The sequence below is a fragment of the Limulus polyphemus genome, unplaced genomic scaffold, assembly GCF_000517525.1.
Source record: "Limulus polyphemus unplaced genomic scaffold, Limulus_polyphemus-2.1.2 Scaffold2934, whole genome shotgun sequence".
NCBI classification, from domain to species: Eukaryota; Metazoa; Arthropoda; class Merostomata; order Xiphosura; family Limulidae; genus Limulus; species Limulus polyphemus.
Genome location: NW_013668544.1, coordinates 3,831 through 25,885, shown reverse-complemented (window position 1 = coordinate 25,885; position 22,055 = coordinate 3,831). Strand labels below are relative to the sequence as shown.

General features: G+C 31.2%; 1 protein-coding gene across 1 annotated transcript in view; it reads left to right on the top strand.

Annotated features, from left to right (window-relative positions):
- LOC106468250 (E3 ubiquitin-protein ligase Arkadia-like) overlaps positions 1-21,363 on the top strand; it is a 36,888-nt gene extending 15,525 nt beyond the window's left edge. Inside the window, exons 5-14 of the mRNA XM_013928667.2 lie at positions 2,023-2,221; positions 2,654-2,756; positions 4,081-4,280; positions 4,665-4,735; positions 6,782-7,195; positions 8,715-8,835; positions 11,021-11,143; positions 12,287-12,385; positions 13,812-13,891; positions 16,401-21,363. Coding sequence (XP_013784121.1) covers positions 2,023-2,221; positions 2,654-2,756; positions 4,081-4,280; positions 4,665-4,735; positions 6,782-7,195; positions 8,715-8,835; positions 11,021-11,143; positions 12,287-12,385; positions 13,812-13,891; positions 16,401-16,524 — 1,534 coding nt within the window. The 3' untranslated portion in view covers positions 16,525-21,363. The remainder of the gene's footprint in view (positions 1-2,022; positions 2,222-2,653; positions 2,757-4,080; positions 4,281-4,664; positions 4,736-6,781; positions 7,196-8,714; positions 8,836-11,020; positions 11,144-12,286; positions 12,386-13,811; positions 13,892-16,400) is intronic.
- The last annotated feature ends 692 nt before the right edge of the window (positions 21,364-22,055 follow it).

The following is a 22,055-nucleotide window of genomic DNA, read 5'->3' as shown; positions in this document are numbered from 1 at the left end:
GTATCCAACTGTAGATTATATTTCAAATTTTCGTATTGTATGTTACTCAATTTGTTAATTTGAAAGTAAATATAAAAAACAAACAAAAAACATGTGGTATGTTGAATGCAGCACTGGTTCAAATTAGACATTTGTGATGTCAAAGTACTAAGTCTGTAGTTTCGTACGAATTAGAAACTCAAATTACTGATATTGACATGCTAGAATATAAAATAAGAACCTCTTATCTTTTCCATTTGGTAAGATATTGCTCATGTAATGAATCAAACACAGTGGCACCTCACCCATCTCTTTCCATTTTTAGTTCTGTCTATCATGCAAAGCAATGTTCATTTTAAGATTAAAAATACTTTTATGCATCAGAAAATTTTCAAATTTTGCATGCAGGATCTTTATAATGTCCAGATAGTTATCAAATGTTTCTTAAGAAAAAACTTTACATTTTATCTGCTATTTTCAGTAATAAATCTCTCTATGGGTTCGGTAGATTTACTGATATCATAACCACCATAAAAAATTAGGAAATAGATATACATTATCCCTCTTTCATTCTAGAATGACAACAGAATGTCTATAACACAAAATCATTATTATTTTTATTATACTGACCTTTCAGCCATGCCTGACTAACAATACAGAAGTTATAATGATGCAGCACACATGCACTCATGTTACCGTATCCAATAATATAAAACTGACATTTAGTCTTTACAAAGTTACATGTCTTGGCTGCGTTTTAGTAGACTAGTATTTTGTAAAATACAGTCACTGTCAATTATTATACATCATATATGTATATAGATTATTGCTATTTAGAAATAAGCTCTTAAACTTAATTTTCTTGAAACATAGAACAGTAAATAAAGAAGTAATACAAACAATTATCTCTTCTAGTTATGACCTTTGTACTCGGTTGCTGCTTGACTTAGGTTGCTAAGCCTTTTAAAGTTTTGCACATGGAGGATAAGAAACAAAATAACTTTTTAGGTTTTATATACGTATATATATACAGTTGGATAACCAAAAAATTATAAATTACTATATCAATACCATAGAATTCCACTATAATTTATCAAGCTTTGTAACTAAGCTGTATTTCAGTCTTAAAAAAATATGAAATTTTGAGCAGACTAAAGACACATCCTACCTCCTTCAAATCTTGGTTCAAAAGAAAGATATAGCATGCAAACACATTTGGCTGAAGAAAGCCACTAGGGGGAAATTCTGAGCTTTCAATTGGTTATTTGTGTCATATAGAAGTAAGTGTATATAAAGGAGTTTGGCAAGAGAAAAACATTGCTTTACAAACCTTATGACTTAATAAAAAAATTTGATATTTTGTGTATGAAAGCATTGTAATGTTTACTGATAATCTGCCAAATTTGTTAACATATGCTTACTAATTTAAAAGTTATAGCATGAAAACTATAACAAGCACAAAATGGTTAGGAAGTCGGTCCGAGCCCGTGCTGAAAGAGTTAAAGATTATTTAACTTCAGTTTATTTCCTACTGATTCCTCAAAATCTCTTATTTTGGTTAGAATTTTGTTGGGTGGATAGTTTTAAATAACTTGTAATCTCCTTCCATAAGCCATGATATCTGAAATTTTTGTTAGACTGTGTTTAGTAACTTGCAAATGTTTACAATGACTACATCAAAACTAAAGATTTGTATCTTTATTAGAATTTTGAGAGTTCATGAATATTTTTTAGGTCTGCCAAAAAATTTTTTATTTGCAAATGAGATGTTCAAATGCACATTACGTTTTAATCATATTTTTGTAGAAATATTATTCCATAACTACATCTTATTTTCAATTAACATTTAACACAAAGTTTGAGGTCATTATGTTACCTAATCTAATGGCTATTAATATAATTCAGACAAGTTAAGAACATACCACGTATCAGTTTTCTTTATTTGTTCTTTTAAAAAATGTATTATACACAATAAGGATGTAAAATTTTCAATTTTATTATTAAAATAGAAAAAGATAAATATTAAACATTACATTTCCTCAGTGAACCAACACATTCCTATTGTCAAGTGTTCAGTCGCCAGGGGCAAAATCAGCGTTCTATTCACCCCCACAGCAACTACCACTCTCCTAACTACCCACCTCATCCTGTACCTATTGTACAGTTCCCAACTTGTAGATTTCACACAAGTCAGCAACCTATGGGCTGTCATGAAACCACAGACTCTTGCATAGGAAATCAGGTGAGTTTCTGTGTTACGGAGTTTTTGTACTTTGGAAGGTGTACCAGTCTACACCTTTTTACTGTGCTGGTACATTATTATTATTGAATATACTCTTATTCACTTTGCATAGCTTGTGATATGATTCTCTAAGCTTATATTGTTCAATTATCTCAAAATATTTGTTTTTGGTTATATCCTTGTGTTATCATACAGTGTATATTTATATTATTGTGTAATATTATCCAAGAGTATTTCCTCAGTATTTTTATTATATTTCTGTAGCCTATATATATATGTAGATGTAAACAGAACTCGCTATCGTTGGTGCCTGTATAGATGTAAAGGATATATGTTTTAAATGGAACTCTGTATCACTGATACCTGTGTAGATATTAAGGATATGTATATCTTAAATGGTACTCCGTATCATTAACATGTATCTTTATATAGACATCTGGTGGAGCTGGAGATTCTTGTAGATCGTTCAATAATTGTTTTGGACAGTCACATCCTGTTAATGCTGCTTCTTGTCCTCACAACCATGTCTATCCAAGTAAGATAGAATTAATTTACATTTTGACAGTAAAAGAATAAGTGTGTGTCATCCACATATGTATCTCTTCATTGCTTTCATTCTAATCAAAAACATATGGACTGTACTCCTGAAACAAAAATGCATCTGTTCCTACTACACCTTATTCTGAGTTACATATAAATTTAATAGTGTTCTTTTTAAATAAAATATATCAACTAGATATTTTAGACATAGCCTTTATCTTGCTTGAAAATAGTATACTAATTAGTTTCTTATACAATTAACTTTCTTGTATTAGAAACTTTAGATCAAACTGTCTGAAATTATGTAAATCATGTTTTTATCATCATTCAAAAGCTTGGCCAGAGAACTTACTTCAGTTTCAAGTTGAAACTGTTTGAAATTCATCTATGCCCTCACAGGTTAGCTTTGAAATAATCTGTGCATCTTACAGGTTGTTTCTTCTAGTTTCGAAAAATGTAAATATGAGATAATGAAGTAGTGAAAACTGTATGTGCATCACAAAAGGTACTTACTTTTAATATTGGAGTGGGAAAATATGCGTTGGTGCACTTAGAGATGATGTCACATCTGATATAGTGGGAAAATGTGTTTCAACAGATAAGTAATGAAATTAGATATTTATTGTAAGTTAAAAGATACTTCTAGATCTTTGGTTAGCACACACAGACAAATTAATGTTTTATGTTGGTCAGTGCTGTGTCTGTAAAAAAAACCAAACATCATTTATTTGTACATATGTACATTTTATTGTTCAACTGTATTGTGGGTAAGCTCTGTCTTTATTTGTTTAGATGTATCCTGAATTAATTATTGCTCCAAGTTTGACTTTGACATTTTTTGATTAAGTGAGAAGGGTACTTATCTTGGCAGAACCTTCAGTCAGTTGTAGCACCCACAAAATGCACAATACTGTTAAGGTACTAGTATCTATAGATTCATTGGATGGAGGGGCCTCAGTAAGGATGCAGAATGGGGTCTTGTGCTAAGAAAGTTTGGACTGATGTTATAAGTATTACACATTATGAGAATTTTTCCAAGATCAGAAATTTGGAAAACACCATGTATTATTCAGATCTGTGCTTTTAATTTTTTTGCAATTATTCGTGTAAATTTTGACCTTAAATGTATTAGCTAGTATTGTATGCCACTATTGTTTTGTGCATGTTATTTATGAAATGTACAGTGATACATTGTGTGTAAAGTCAGATTTACTTCTCTTTCCATTGTTAGGAAATGTGATTGAATGAGAAGCATTCTTTAAACACTTATAGTGCAATGTGATAAAATATAATAAAATTTTAATAATTTGCATTTTCAGGTGCTCCAAGCCCACACTTAGCATACATGCCACCAGGAGTCCACACTCCACACCCCTCTGTCAATCCAAATCAACATCCTCCTTTTCCCCATTTCTATAATCCTCCTCCAACCCCTGGTCTTCAGGACCTTCCACCCCACCCTCGCCATCATCATCCAGGATTAGCGCACATGAATCCAACTCACCAACGTCTTTGGCAGGTAATGATATTTCAGTTAGCAATTGTGAAAATGAAAAGAGATGGGCAGAAAGAAATTTAAACAGTGTAGTTTTTCAGGAATCTTAGAAATTATTTTGTTAGGTACAAGTGATTCATCAGAAATCTGATAAAATTATTTTGTTAGGTACAAGTGATTCATCAGAAATCTGAGAAATTATTTTGTTAGGTACAAGTGATTTATCAGAAATCTGATAAAATTATTTTGTTAGGTACAAGTGATTCAGTATTTGAACTGATATAAATTGAACTTTGAAACTGTATTATATTGGGTATATTATATTTGATAAACACTGACTTGAACTTGTGTAAGTTTTATTAATTATCAGTGGACCCAATTCTTAAGAATACATTTTCTTATCAACAGGCTCAACAACGTATGCAGGAAATGCAAAGAAGGAGACTTTACCAACATACCTTAGGCTTGTACATGCACAGGTATTAATTGTTTGAGATATTTAGTCCAAGAAACATTAATTTAGGCAAATTTGGTGTAACATGGTACTCATATGAATATATTTGGTTCTCTAATAAATTTAAACTAAACCTGTATCCATTATGAAATAAAATATTTGATTTAATGTATTTTTTCTCACCTTCTCACAAGCTATTGCTAATATCTGGTTGCAAGTTTTAAATGTACTCTGAACACCAAAATTGGTTGTTTTTTTTTTTTTATCTATATCCTATGAGACATTGAAAGTGGTTTGGTGTGGTGCTAATGATTGAGTGTGTGCATATGGACTTACAAAATCAATTTAATGTTTTAGCAAATTTTTCCAGTGTGTTCTGTAAAAACAGACTTGAGATTAAGCACATCAACAACAGATGGTACAACTACCTACAGACAGTTATAATATTTATTTAAAAAATCCTGAAAAGTAAAGCAATTATATAAAAAAAAACATGCTTCCAAACAAATTCTGGGCTCTTTCAGCTGTGGCTTTAATAAAGAAGTGACATTCAATTCTGCTGTTTATTTCAGAGACCTTGAAGGTAGGTGCTTCCTAGTAGCTCAAAATAAGAGATGGCTATACCTAAACCTTTGGTGTCTCTGTCATAGACATTCAGCCTAGATAGGCATTAGGTGTCATTCAGATTGAAAGTTTCTAATTAACAAGCTATAATTACATGTACTGAATCTTAACTTAAGCTTCCCGGGAATAAAGGCAATTTGGAAGTTCTTCATGCCTTAAAATTAAAAATAGGATGATACATATCCCTACATAATTTTTATTGAAAGAAAAATTGACAGCGATTGTGACCAAATTTAGTTGAGTTCCTAGTGTTTTATCTCTGAAAATGTAATAAACCATAAGATGCGATACTAATCTGTTAATGTTAATGAGTTAGAAGTGTAGCATCTCAAGCTGGTTAAGAAAAAGAGTAAAAAGTCCATTAGGCCATTTTGTTGAGCTTAGAGGTTATCAACAATGTATGAGCAAATAGAGCACTTGTATGAGGTCATACAGACACATTTTATAAACTGTGTATGTGGTTTTGGGTTGCCCCCCAGGTGGCTTAGCTGTATGTCTGCAGACTAATAATGCTAGAAAGCAGGTTTCGATAGCAGAGCTTTGTGCTTATCTACAAACAAACGAGCAAGCATTTGGGTCCTTAATTTGTAGGTTACAGGGTCCCTGACTTGAGTCCCACAAAACATTTGTAAGCAAAGATACTATCAATATTGCAATTAATTGTACTAATTACTGTTGGGGGTGGGGGGTCTCCTTTTTATTTTACATAAAAAATGAGTGATTTCACCATTTCTTTATGCCAAGTATTGTAATTCACTATAATACAATATGGGAATCTCACAACAAATTGGGGTTAACACATAAGAGGTTGTGATTATATTGTGCCATTTTAATCCACCAAATTCCTAGCATTCCTTATTTGAAATTAATTTATTTTGCACATTTAAGTAGGTTAAGAATATTTGTGTTGATTATCTGCATATAATTATTCAACCATTCCAGCAGGAACATTTTCTACAAAACTGACTACATAACTTACGAGAAAACTAATCAAATGTCTTTTCAAACTGAGCATTGGTCTGCTATTTACAAGTATTGAATTCCATAGCTGTGGATGCAATATGAGCGTATGCTTTGCTTAGTGTAACTCATGCTCGTCAAATTAGCCGCTGAAAGTTCTTCTGTTGCTGTTGAAGTGAAAGATTTGTTCTGTAAATCAGTGGCTGAAAGAACCATATGTAAAAGATATGCAAGTACATTTTACTACTTTGATTCTCACTCTACTACTGAAGTGACAAAGCTATTTTTCTTTAAGAAATGTTAACAGTAAAATAGATTTTCATAGTATTTTTGTGAGCATATTGATGTTTCTTGTTTTTGTTGTGATGTATATATTTGTAATTTTTATACATTGATTTTGGGGGGGAGAGGCCCTTTGCAACAAAATTACAGGCTGCTGAAAATTTCATTAAAAAAGCAGAGATTCTGTATTTTGTTTATTTTACAGAAGATTGATGGAAACACAAAACACAGCAGCTCCAGGATTCTATATTTGTCCAGAAGCAGTTCCAGGTGTCCCAAGTTCAGCTGTTCCTCTGACAACAGCAGTTAATGGCACTCCAACAATGCCTCCAGGTGGACAACCTCCCAACCACCTTGCTCAAGCAGGAGGAATGGGTTCCACTCACAATCCAATGTTTGGAGCTTGTCATTCTATCCCTGTGACAGCTGCCACACCTGGTCCTTCAGGACTTCCTCAAACCTCTATTCCTGGTCCCTCTTGTAACCCGTCCATTCCCGTATCTGTACAAACACCGACCCCTCTCCCTCCTCAACACCCTGTTCCCCCCCCATCAGGAGATATCATGATGGACCCCACCATTAATGTGCAGGCTGAAGTGGTGATACCCAGCTCTGGGAGGTAAGACTTTTAAGCTGCAGGTTAAATTGGTATCTTAAGAGTATATCAGACATGAAGGTTTTATAACATATCACTTCATATCTGTAATTTATAATAATGAGAAGAAAGTGTTATCATGCTTGAATCTTACAATAAAACTGGTATAAAATAGAATCAACTTAATTTCAATTATTCATTTCACCAAATGCATGTTTTTAAAGCCAAATATTTTAAATAGAGATTGATAGTATTCTCTATATTCTGTACACGATAGAAAGTAATGTATTTTTAAATTTGATCCTATTTTGCAATAGTATCAGTAATAATTGTGATTCTTCTGAACAGGCATCATTTATTCTAAAGGTATATTGTTCTTTTTTTCATTTACATTTTTTTTTATTTGAGAAAAGTCTGTTTGACCAAATTACTGGAAGCTGTTTTATAAAATGCAAATGTAAATAACTAAACCAACAGTTATCACGTTCTTTCAGCCATAATTCTAATAGACTTAATGTGTTGAGAAACACTGATAATTCATAAATAAAAAGAATCATGCAAATTTACTCTGCGCATATTATGAAATTATTTTATGCTTTTTTTAAAACAAAATTGAAATGCTAATACATTTGATTTTTTACTAGCAAATGTCATTAATAATGCTAAAATTTTTTGTACAATACGTCAAGAATAAGTAACTATGTAATCATTATATGTATTTCAGTTAGGCGATTTGAAAGTTATATTCTATAAATATTGTGAAGGTATTACAAGTTAATAATTGTTCATTTCAACCTCGATGACTCCTTGTGCTACATATGAACTAAGCAGCCAGAGGAGAGAGTCTCCTATGCTTTGAACCTAACCATCTGAAACTTAGAACCACTTACAAGAGAGATGGAGACCAAGCATATAACAGCAACTGTGGTTTATGCGGGTATTTTTAAACTGATTAGCGACATTATCAAAACAGTTGTAACGTCTACCACAGTCGAACTTACGAAGCAAGCTTTGGATCTTTTCAACTGATGCTAATCAGTAAGACATGGTTGGCACAAGTTATTGATCGAAACACGTCTAATTCATAGCATACGTTTAGGTATATAATAGTAATGAAAGATTTATCTTAGGCTTAAATGATTTATAGTCTTTTCTAGCTAAAAGTTTTTTATATGTACTTGATGGTTAACATTCTTAATAGGGCCAAAAGAAATTAAGTACTGCTCCCTATTAGTCGTAAAACTCTGATCTCCAGGTTATCGTGCTTAATCAGCATGACCCTTATATTTACATCTGTTTTATTCATTCTGTTAGTAAGTTGGAGTTGGTTTTTATGTAGAACATTATACAAAAAATGTACAGATTTTGCAATACAAAAGTTTTTAAACAAAGATGTTTTATATAGAGTGATAGTGACTATTGATCTATAGATTTTATGTATTATTTATAATTTTATTTATCACTCCAATGTATGAGTTGGAGTACCTGCTGATAACAGTTGTGTTAAAGACTAGATTAAGAATTTCTGGTTTTATAATTACAGTGATAGTGGTCACTCGCATGTACATCACCATATTCATCAACATCATTACCACCACCCACCTCCTCGTTTACACCACTTTGGTGTGCCTCCTGGTTTACATATTGGGATTACAGCTGGAGTGGTATGTAATAGATATGTTCTTGTTACGTTTAACGTAAGTGACAAAACTTATTATTAGACCTTTTGCACAGGTATAAAGACTAAATTTTAATATGAATTTTGTATTTTTAATATTTTCATTGATCAACTGTTGGTTTTTAGGTTTCAGTGGTTATATATTAATGTGTTTTTGTGTACATTAATAATTATACGTTAAATACATTGCGTACAATAATAATTATACATTGTGTACAATGATAATTATACATTAAATACATTGTGTACAATTAATAATTATATATAAAATACATTGTGTACAATTAATAATTATACATTAGCTACACTGTGTACAATGATAATTATACATTAAATACATTGTAAACATTAATAATTATACATAAAATACATTGTGTACAATTAATAATTATACATTAGCTACACTGTGTACAATAATAATTATACATTAGCTACACTGTGTACAATAATAATTATACATTAGCTACACTGTGTACAATAATAATTATACATTAACTACACTGTGTACAATAATAGTTATACATTAGCTACACTGTACAATAATAATTATACATTAGCTACACTGTGTACAATAATAATTATACATTGTGTACAATAATAATTATACATTAGCTACATTGTATACAATAATAATTATATATTAAATACATTGTGTACAATAATAATTATACATTAGCTACATTGTGTACAATAATAATTATACATTAGTTACACTGTGTACAATAATAATTATACATTAGCTATGTACATGCCTTAGTGTGCAAGTAAAAAATCACATTAGCACAGTGTGAGAGAATTTCTTAGGACTACTTTGTGATATTTGTTAGAAAAATATTTTTTTCAGTAAACTAAGCAAAAACTGTATTCCAATAAGAATTTCAAAACCACAGTTAATTTTATACGTATAATTCACTATAGCTTTTGTTCCAGCATTCTTCACCCATGTTTGGATCTGAAACCTTGGTTGTACTAACATTGCAAACATAATACAGTTTTTATATCAAATTAATAATAAACTTGGTTACTTTACATTTATAACTTTGTTTTTCCTAGTAAGATAGCCACTTTGAAATATTAAGGTACAGAAACTATTTAATGTTGTGCTGGAATGAAAAATATTTAACTTTAAAACCTATGTATATGTTGTGTTAGCTCTCAAGAGTGTATTAGTTTAAAACCCATGTATATGTTATGTTAGCTCTCAAGAATGTATTGGCTTAAAACTCGTGTATATGTTATGTTAGCTCTCAAGAGTGTATTAGTTTAAAACTCATGTATATGTTATGTTAGCTCTCAAGAGTGTATTAGTTTAAAACCCATGTATATGTTATGTTAGCTCTCAAGAGTGTATTAGTTTAAAACCCATGTATATGTTATGTTAGCTCTCAAGAGTGTATTAGTTTAAAACTCATGTATATGTTGTGTTAGCTCTCAAGAGTGTATTAGTTTAAAACCCGTATATATGTTATGTTAGCTCTCAAGAATGTATTAGTTTTGAACTTATGTATATGTTGTGCTAGGTTTCAAGAATGTATTGGTTTAAAACCCATGTATATGTTGTGCTAGGTTTCAAGGATATCAAGGTTTGAAATCGTGTATATATTAGATCTGAAGAATATAAGAGTTTATAATCTGTGTAGAGTTCAAGGATATTAGACTCTGAAAACAATGTATATGTAATTGTTCTGCTAGAGTTCAAGGACATAATAACATTCTTATTGAGAAAAACGTTAATTGGATCATGTACTGACTGACCAGCTCACTGTGGCCATTTCTAAAATATCTGATAAGTGTATTTAAGTACCTCTTTGTAAAAGTTATTTAAGAAGATAATTCAATGCTATATTTTTTGATAAGATAAAAATGTCATAAAATTGAACTTTAAGTTCTCTGTAAAAAGTAACAATGTATGAATTTTACACACAAGATTCAGTTGACAGATATTCAAGAACATAAGGTTTTTCCTCCAGTTGTCATTTGCTCTTACTATTTACTGCATATAGTTAGGTACAAATAATTTTTTTCCTTATTTGATGGCTACAGATCTTAGATTTACCAATGAAACAAATGGCCTCTCACTATTAATCTCTTTTTTTTTCTTCATAGTTTGTTAAAATATTAATGATAGTTTAAACTGTAGAATAATATTTTCATTCTCTTAAATTTTTTAGCCAGTAAGTCAGAGGGCACCAGACATGTTTGCCATCCCAACTTTACCAGACATCCCCCCAACAATGCCTTTATACCCGCACTATATGCCCTTCTTCCCACGTCATGTGCAGGCAAGACTGGAGGTTAGTAGATCATACTTTTAGTTTTCAACACAACTACATATTTTTCCTCTTTTTTTTCTTTTTTGTATTTTCAGCTGTAATTCATATTATGAATGAATGAAAGAAAGTAAACTTTACAAGAAACATTGCTGTGAGTGAAAAAGCTGATAAGTGAAAAAAAAAAACACTGGTACTGGGGCTTGAACCCAGGACCTTTGGTTAACAGGGGCAATGCTCTATTCAACTGAGCCATCCAGAAGTACGAGCCAGGCACTAGCAGAAATTGTTATAACAGTTTCATTAACTTCGCAAACAAGAAAAAAACATTGGAAGCTTGAGAGTTTCTGTCTGTTTTGTTTTTTTGTAGTTTCTCAACAAAAACATAAAATTTAATGCTTTCTTTTGGAACACAAACGAAATTATTTTGGTACTGTATTAATTTAACTAGCCAATAAAGAAGTGTCACATTGAGAACTTGAACAGATAGAAATGTTTTTAATTAGTAGTACATCTTATTAAGATTCTTAATGAGTAAATCTTTTATGTACACTCTGCAATATTGTCTTCACACTATAATGTCGGTTTCATCTCACCACCACAGGATGTACGTAGCCTTTTCTGTTGCCGCGTTTGTTACCAAGCATGTTTTATATATATATGTGATTACTTTTACTATGACAAAATACTGCATACATGTGCCCGTCATCCACCATAATTGATACATTTGTACTGTCTTGTCATAGTTTAAGTTTGTAATGTCTCATAATTTTTTGGATACCCTGTAGTTTTCAAGGTACATTGCAACTTAGATTCAGTGGAAACTTTCAAAAAAACCCTTGCATAATTACACATTATTCTTTGTGTTATTTTTTGTGAAGAATAATGAGTTTCTTGTAATATTAAAATTTGATAAGGTTTCTGGTGTAACAATCTGCCACAAAAACACTTAAAAAAAAAGTATTTAAATTGTTATAAATGTGAAGTATATGGAAACCTGAAGATTTGGGAGTCTAGTTTATTATCAAACTATTAAGCTGAATTAATTAGACATTAAAAACCGACGCATGATTTAATAGATATAATTGTAGACGTTTTATGTATTTAGCTGTTAAAGTAGGGATTATTTTAGTGTATCTAGCTGTTAAAGTAGGGATTTTTTCACAGGATTATATGAGAATTGTCGAACAACGTAGAATGGCTGTAAACAGGGGAGCTTCTCAAACAACAATTGAACAAAATACTTTTCCACATAAATATAAAAAGGTGAGTTTCAAAACAGAGTAAGTAACATTTTCAAGTACAAACTATAATCTCAAGGAATTGAAGAGTTTGGTGGTTGTGATATAGTAAGGAAAATCTAACAACACCTCAAAAAATATAGGTTTAGTTCACATAAGTGACTAACTTTATTTTGTCAATGAACCCATCTTTTATAAACATTCATGGTATTGAAGAAAATAAACCATACCAAAACTTACCAGATAGATGAATCTGAATTTTTCTTATCAGTCATAAGATTTAATTTTATCAAAAGACCCCTGATAGTCTGATAGTGTCAAAAGATCATCCCCATTAACTGTTATCAGTCTGTTTTATTAGATTTATTGTAGTCTTTGATAGTGTCAGAAGATCTTCACCATTATTAACTGTATTATCAGGCTGTTTTATTAGATTCTTATTGTAGTCTTTGATAGTGTCAGAAGATCGTCACCATTATTAACTGTATTATCAGGCTGTTTTATTAGATTCTTATTGTAGTCTTTGATAGTGTCAGAAGATCGTCACCATTATTAACTGTATTATCAGGCTGTTTTATTAGATTCTTATTGTAGTCTTTGATAGTGTCGGAAGATCATCCCCATTAATTGTATTATCAGGCTGTTTTATTAGATTCTTATCGTAGTCTTTGATAGTGTCAGAAGATCATCCTCATTAATTGTATTATCAGGCTGTTTTATTAGATTCTTATCGTAGTCTTTGATAGTGTCAGAATATCATCACCATTATTAACTGTTTTATCAGATTCTTGTTGTAGTCTTTGATAGTATCAGAAGATCATCCCCATTATTAGCTGTATTATCAGTCTGTTTTATTAGATTTATTGTAGTCTTTGATAGTGTCAGAAGATTGTCACCATTATTAACTGTATTATCAGGCTGTTTTATTAGATTCTTATCGTAGTCTTTGATAGTGTCAGAAGATCATCCCCATTAATTGTATTATCAGGCTGTTTTATTAGATTCTTATTGTAGTCTTTGATAGTGTCAGAAGATCATCACCATTAACTGTATTATCAGGCTGTTTTATTAGATTCTTATTGTAGTCTTTGATAGTGTCAGAAGATCATCACCATTAACTGTATTATCAGACTATTTTATTAGATTCTTATCGTAGTCTTTGATAGTGTCAGAAGATCATCCCCATTAATTGCATTATCAGGCTGTTTTATTAGATTCTTATCGTAGTCTTTGATAGTGTCAGAAGATCATCACCATTAACTGTATTATCAGGCTGTTTTATTAGTTTGGGAATGGTTAGAGAGTATCTCACTAAATGTTTTTCATTGTTTACTAAAAGATAAAATATAATAGTTCAAATTAAAGTATTTCTAAGGGAAAATGTAAAAACTTATATTCTAAGCCTTTTACTTGTTAAGTAAGAATGTTGTTTCATTATTCATGTATTGTAGATACAGAGAAGTGAAGGAGAAGATAATATAGAAAAATGTACCATTTGCTTGAGTGAATTTGAAGACAATGAAGATGTCAGGTAAAGTAGAATTTTTGCCTTCTAACTTATAAACACACAAATGATACAACTCGATACCAAGTAAAAGAGTTAAAATTATAATGAAACAATGTTTTTATACTGTAAAGTGCTCATTAAAGAACAACAGTAAGAGATATTTTTAGCATAGTGGCATGTAAAGATAAATAGTCATCACCTTCAAAATATCCCCCCATGTCATTCATTTATAAAATATATTGTGTAAGTATACTGCATGGAAACAATCAAAGAATAATACAAACTTGTAACATTGTAGCTATAACAAAGAAAAAGTAAACCAGTGTTATAAAATAATATCAGTCAACCCCCTCTGTAAATCAGGAGTCTGGTTATCCCTTATATAATCTAAAACAGTGCCAGTCCAGAGGGAGGTTTCAGCTGGCCAACAAGATGGTTGAAAACAATGTGTGTGTTAAATCAGTATACTCCAGTATCTTGTTTCACAGAATGATGTAAAAGTACTTTAAAACAGTTGATATTCTACAAAGCAGTCTGTGAATTTTGTGAGTGGAACTATCTGGTGTGCAGTTGGAAAATGGTTTGGAATGATAGGTGATTGGTCATTCTGCCTGTACTGTACATATAGATAACCTTGACTTGGTTATCTTTATTAAGTAAATCACAGGGTTGAAAGTATCCTGTCTTGTTCGTGAACCATGGCTAGACCTCGTGAGACCCATGAATATTTTATTCAGGTGGAGAGTTATCAGTCAGATTGAAGCCAGCTGATCACAAAAGTTGTTGCCAATTACTACATATGTCTGAAAGTGTCATTGGAAGAATGAAGCAGTGGTGCTTGAACAAGGATATACCAGATCACCATCCCCAAAATAATCAGGTGACCCCCTATACTTACTGCAGTCGCAACCGGCCCTGAACCCCATATCATTGTATAGTCACATCAGAAACATACTTTGAAAAGTCAGTGCTTATGTTAGATGCTCAATAAATGGACAGAACATTTACTCCCCCAGTGATGCGAAGAGCATGTCTGGTGACTCAATGATGTGGAATAGTATTCTCTCTGCAGAACAATTGTATTTCATCATGTAGCCAGATAACTGATGTATGGAGAGAATGTGGAACCAGTTCCAACCCTGTTTCATGTAGGAACGTGACACTTATGACCTTGGTTCAGTGTGTTATAGGCAAGAGTAAAGATTGGTGGATGTATCAACCCACTTGGTTCAGTGTGGTATAGGCAAGAGTAAAGATTGGTGGATGTATCAACCCACACATTTTTGCAGAATGATACCATTAGTGTTACCCAGCATAGAAACCACATACTGTGATTCTTTATGTTGCATATACTGGTGCATTTGCTCCCGACATTAGCCTATAAGAAGAAGCAAATGACTATATGAAATGGTCTTCATGCTTACTGGACTTCAGTCCCATTGAGGATATGAGGGATGACACATCACCTCAGTACACTTATATACCCTAACAATAGCTGAGAATACCTTATTATTTCTTATTTTAAGCATACAACATCAGTGCATGACTCTTCTCAGTACACTACAATGCCCTGAGAATACCTTATTATTGCTGATTTTAAGCACACAACATCAGTGCATGACTGCCTTCAGTACACTACAATGCCCTAAAAATAGCTGAGAATACCTTATTATTGCTCATTTTAAGCACACAACATCAGTGCATGACTGCTCTCAGTACATTACAATGCCCTAAAAATAGCTGAGAATACCTTATTATTGCTGATTTTAAGTGCACAACATCATGTTAGATGTCGCACTGTGAAAACATTTTTATTCATTTACAAATGTATGCTGAATGTCTGATCACTGACATTTCAAATCACGACTTACAATCAGAAGCCTGATTTTCATAGATATGAACTATTAGAGGCGATTGTTATTATTTTAAAACAGTGGTTTTGTCTTGTACTAGCTAAAAGGTTAGAATTTGTAATTATTATTTAACTGTTTTAATTGTTTTGTGCAATGTAGCTAGCACCTTTAAAGTACTAACCATGCCAAATCATTTGTAAAATAGTTGTTCCATTATTGTATCATGTACAGTATCCCTTGAAGTGTTACACCAAACTTTAGAATATAAATCACTTATTTTCACCTGCCTAAAACGTTTGTTCCTAAACTCTTCACTTAAAAGAATAAAGAGCTCTGAGGGCTTACCAAATCTTTACAGAAGCAATTTTTATTGTATGGATGGGTTACACCAAAATCCTGCAATGTACAGTATTGTCTTGGTTAACACTGACATGATTTTAGGTTATTTTAGCATTTTTATTTCGTTGGTTTTACATGGATGTCATAGTAATAAACTTCAAAACATTACAGCTGTAGAAGATTTTATCTTAAAATTATTGTTTTCACACTTTTTGTTTCTCTCTGTTACTGCATATTTGTACTTTAAACTTCCTTTTGTGTCAAGTTTGTTTGCAGTAAAATTACCACTTTTATTTGATGTGTTAAAATCCTTTTTCTCTCTCTCTCTCTCTCTCTTGCAGGCGTCTCCCTTGTATGCATCTCTTCCATATAGTGTGTGTTGACCAGTGGCTGACCACCAACAAACGTTGTCCAATCTGTCGAGTGGATATTGAAGAACATCTGAAGGAATTTTCATTTTCTTAACTTTCTCTAGCCATCTAGCCAAGAAAAAATGGTTTTTGTAGTGAGTTCAGGACACGTTTTAATAATTTACTCAGCACAAGATATTGTTAGTTTCTTTTAGATTTCTACTTTTAAGCTGTTAATTATATTTTACAAACTTACTTGTATGATGATTAACTATTTTGAAATAGTTAAGTTTTCCAAAGTGGCTAAATATTCCAGAAAAAGAAAAAAAAATGCATTAATATAAAGTGTTTAAGTTTCAAATCATCAGATCATGAAATACTCTAAACTGTGACAAGCAGACTAAAACACTAAAATAGTTTCTTTGGAAATTTTATTTTGTTTTACTGACTTGCCATATTTGTTAAATGTAAATAAGTGATTCTTATTAATTTTTTAAAAGGTGATAGTACATTATTGAAATGTTCTTTGTTCTGTCATCTAAATAATCTTTAAATATATAGCTAATATTCCCATAATTGGGAAGAAATTAAGTTCTATTTAAGTAATTCTAATGCTGGCAGTAGAAAAGTTTAATGAAATGTTTGTGGTGAATGTTTCTTATATTTAACAAAACTTTTTATTGAAGTTTTTTTTTTTCAACGTATTATATCTGCTAAAAGTATTGTCAAAATAGAATTTTGAAGTCTTCAGAAAATAATAGCATTGATACAGAATGTTCAATTTTACAGACTACAAAAAATGAATTTCATCTAGTCTGATAAAAAAGATGATGATTTTAGCTTTCAACAAATATAGGAGCATTTTAAATGATAGTTAAGGATCATGATAAAATCTTACAATCAAAATATATCGTTCAATGCTCTTAAAAGGTACATTTCTGTGGCAGACGTTTATTATCTTAATTTCTTTTTCGAACTAGCAAATAATTCTGATCATTATCTGATCGTAGAGATTAAGGAGTCAAATCATATCAGAACTTTTTTATAAATGTACAGTGTATTCATACTGAAAACTATTTTGGAATGGAGCAACCTGAAACAGATTTAGTCTAGGTGGTAGTGTGGGAACTTATGAAATTATTTGGTAATTCTTGAATGCAAAACCATGTTTAGAATATGTAAAAGATAAATCATCAAAAGTGTCATTAACATCTAGTTGAAATTTGGCTTCTTACGATGATATGCAGAGTTGCAGATAAAAAAATAAAGAAATGCATCTTAGGATTCTTGTGGTTCATTTCACCAAACAGTTTTATGAAGCTATTATAATTTATTGTTACCACTTAAGTAGAAGCAAGCAATTATCGACCACATTGTATATACCACTTCTAACTGCTACTGTTGTAGTGAGCTTGCATGTTGTTTATTGGAGTTTCATATTCCTCCTTATAAGTATGTTGGTTCTATCGAAAAACATTTTTCAAAATTTTTCTGAATTACAGTTTTATGAATTTCAAACCAAAAGCTTCATAAAAAAGAAAAAATACTGAAAACTTTATATTTGTTAAAGTTTTTATAGAAAGTTACGTATATATTTTCTCATTATACATGGGATGATTAGGTATGATTATCTTTGGTTATTTAACCTATTTCCAGCTTGATGACATTATGTAGACCACTTCTGCTTTTGCATTCATTAAAATTAATTGCTCATAAACAGAACTGTTTCTGAAATACAGACACTCCAAACATAAAGCATGGGAACCACTGAATATTGCCTAACCTAAATTAGATTTTTTTTGATAAATTTACAATTTAGAATCATATAAAAACCACACGCTTCCATGCAACATTTTCCGTGACCATTGACCTGAAATCCAAGTTCCGTGCTTGCTTATTATACAAGTCTTGTGATGTCATGCGGTAAAGTTTGGTTAACAGTTTAGATATTTCTTTTGTTACTTTATCCGAAACATATTGGGGGGGATCAAGCAGAATTTTTTAAATCTTATTGTTGTTTGCCCTCATGAGAAATGGTAAATATTAGGTATCAGTGTTTAAAAGAAACATTTTTGTGGATTAAAACCTTGTCTTGTATCTTCAAGAACTGTCAGTGGTCTGAGCGCTACACTTGACATTTTTTTCAAAACAAATCATTCAAAAGGATGTGCAACTCTAAAGGTGTAATCAAATCACTGCATGCTTTAGTTACCTTTATTATAAGAATTAAGTAATTTGTAAACCAAATTCTATTTATCTCCACAATAATCCCTTGTACGAAGAAAATATTTTTTTTTGTCACACCTCGTATAAAGTAGTTAATGTATTCTCTAGTTTTTATTAGAAGGTGTTTATCATATACTAAGATCTGCTTGTAATCATACATAGCTGAAAGATTGTATTATACCTTGAACATTTTATTTTGGGGGAAATTCTATAAATAATGAACTAGCTTGTAGGTAGTTTTATAAACTAATTGTACTTTTTTTTTACATGCGTATGGGCAATAATGTAAGAGTAACAAGAGATATTTGTTTTTTTCCTTTCACAGCATGATTATTTTTTTATTTGCTATTTGAATGGACACCATAGATATGATGTATTAAGTGTTAATGATGATAACTGTTTTGACTAATTTTTCTGTCACAGAAGGAACTTTAAAGGTATTATGTATTTCATTAGTTTCTTTACAATATTAAATTATTCGAGTAAGCTGATTTTTTTGCAAGAAAATCATATAGGTGACAAATGTATAATTATGTAATATGCTTCTTGCATCAAAAGTGTTTTTGTTCATTGTATAGATATGAATGTTTGAGTTTTCTTTCAACAGCTTATGAAAATTTTGAAGCGATATTAAAAAATAATGTAATAATTAATAGTTTTGAGGATATATATATAGTTCTGTGTTTTAACAGATTTACTCAAAACTACGTGAAGAATTTACTTTTTATAAGACCCGCCCAGTGCTCACTCTGGCTTATCTTGTGTTTACCAAAAAAACTTTGTCTGCGGTAAAAGGTTTGGTACAGACTCCCATCATGCTGTGATATGTACACTACATGCCTTGTCTATTTTAAACTACTTCTAACTTGATATGGCACAAACTTTTACAAATCTGATCTCTTTTCCAAACCATTGTTTAGTTAACGTGACGTGTCCCAGCTTTCTACAAAACTAAGTTCACTATTCTCAGACTGATATCAACTATTGTGTAGTTAACATGACATCTCCCAGCTTTCTACAAAACTAAGTTGTCTATTCTCAGACTGATATCAACTATTGTGTAGTTAACATGGCATCTCCCAGCTTTCTACAAAACTAAGTTGTTTATTCTCAGACTGATATCAACTATTGTGTAGTTAACGTGACGTGTCCCAGCTTTCTACAAAACTAAGTTGTCTATTCTCAGACTGATATCAACTATTGTGTAGTTAACATGACATCTCCCAGCTTTCTACAAAACTAAGTTATCTCTATTCTCAGACTGATATCAACTATTGTGTAGTTAACGTGACATGTCCCAGCTTTCTACAAAACTAAGTTGTCTATTCTCAGACTGATATCAACTATTGTGTAGTTAATATGACATCTCCCAGCTTTCTACAAAACTAAGTTGTCTATTCTCGGACTGATATCAACTATTGTGTAGTTAACTTGACATCTCCCAGCTTTCTACAAAACTAAGTTGACTATTCTCAGACTGATATCAACTATTTTTAATTAATATCTGATGTGCCCTAATGTTCCACAGGATTCATCTTTCTAGTCCATCTAATCACTTTGGAGTTTTATTTTGCTGAATTTTTCTACTGTTCTTATTCCAAGTTATCCCCTAATGTATACTATTTTCTGTAAATCCTGTTTCATTGGTACCCGCTTCTGCAGATCCAACAAATTTTTATCTCTAACTCTCCACAAATTTGCACTAGAATATAGCAAAACATTTTAAAACTAACCACCTTGAAACTTTCTTCCTCTGCTCTTCCTCAGAAACATTCTGTTGAACTTTATACTGCAACTGCTACTACTAATCGTACTTAGTCACCTTTTGAAATACTCCATTGACTGTTATCCTACTACTTCCCTTAAATATTCCACTGTATTCTGTCCTTCTTTTTAATCCACCTTCCACTTTGAGTTAGTTTCTGACATGTTAAAACATGTTCCATATCAAGAAAAGATTTTTTGTTTTTATTTCATTGTGAAATACTGCATATACTTTGTATGTTTCACATGCACAATTATTTTGTTCAAATGTAATAATTCACTCCATTTCACTCATTTCAAACTATTCTCTGTATTAGCTTGCCTAATAGGTCTAAAGTTCAGAGGCTGAACCATTCTAGTATTAGTACTGTTCATTGAAAATTTGCTATAGAAAAAAAAAATTATAAAGTTACCAGTATTAAGAATTACAGAGTCCGTACTTGTGTCTATGATACCAGCATGATGCTTTTTGATCTTGTTAAATTTAACAAAGAACTAGACATGTATCAATTACTTTTAAAATGCTTTGGTAACAGCATTCTTATTTGGCTGTATGAAGTTTGAGGTGTTCCTAGTTCTAGCAAGGGTCATTGTGGGCTTAAACTGTGTATGTAAAAAAATCAGGCAGCAAAAAGTACTTTTGTATAGAAATAAATATTTGCAGTGTCTTGTGAATTTTGATGTGTTATACAGTTTATTTTTATTAGGTTACCTACTAAACTTCACATTTTAATTAGCACTAATTAAAAAAAACATTGTGTATTCTACAGAAGTGCCAATTATGTTCTGACATATTAATGTAAACATTTTAGCCTGTGTACTATTATGTACAGGTTCTTTTAATCCACTTTGGTCCTTGTTCTACTCTAATGCAGGTTTGGAATGTTTTCACACACCTCAGTAATCATGTTAGGGTTTTCTGAATTCTTGGCTTTTAAATAAAAACTCCTTATTTTGAGGATTTAAAGTCAGTTTGACATTTTTGTTACTTTCGTATGTCCTTGGAATTAATATTTCAGTGTAAGTGTTTAATGTACGAAAGAAGAACTATTCAGAAGATGAAAAATTCACCAGTATAATCCAGTTTGTTTTCTATATGTTTTTATTTCATAAACTACATATTTATAAAGAAAAACATCTTTACAATTTACTGTACATCGCAAGCATGAGTCTAAAAATCCTCCATAAATAAAAAAATGTTACTATAAATTCAAGCAAATGTAAACACGTAAAGGCAAAAATAGATAATATCTCCAACATGGCAAACTTAAATCTTCTAAAGAAAAGCTCTTTGAATACCTGGAAGGTGCTTGAATTTGATGCAAAAAAAATGTTAGAAGTGAAAAAGTGTTTTAACTTAAGCTAGGAAATAAGTGCCACCTATCTCTCTACTATGTTTTTTTTCAGTTGAAGCAAGTAAATTACCTGTTCAGGTTACAATTCAGTAACATATATATCTCAGTATAGCAAAAACGTACTGAATTACAGAAATAAAAACCAATATATCTAAAGAACTGAAAAACAAATATCTTGGATGTAGCAATAAAATTGAAAAATATATTGTATGTCAAATAACCACTTGGACCAGAACAGTGATGGTAACGTTACCCACATATCTGTCAAACAACCATTTGGGCCGGAACAGTGATGGTAACG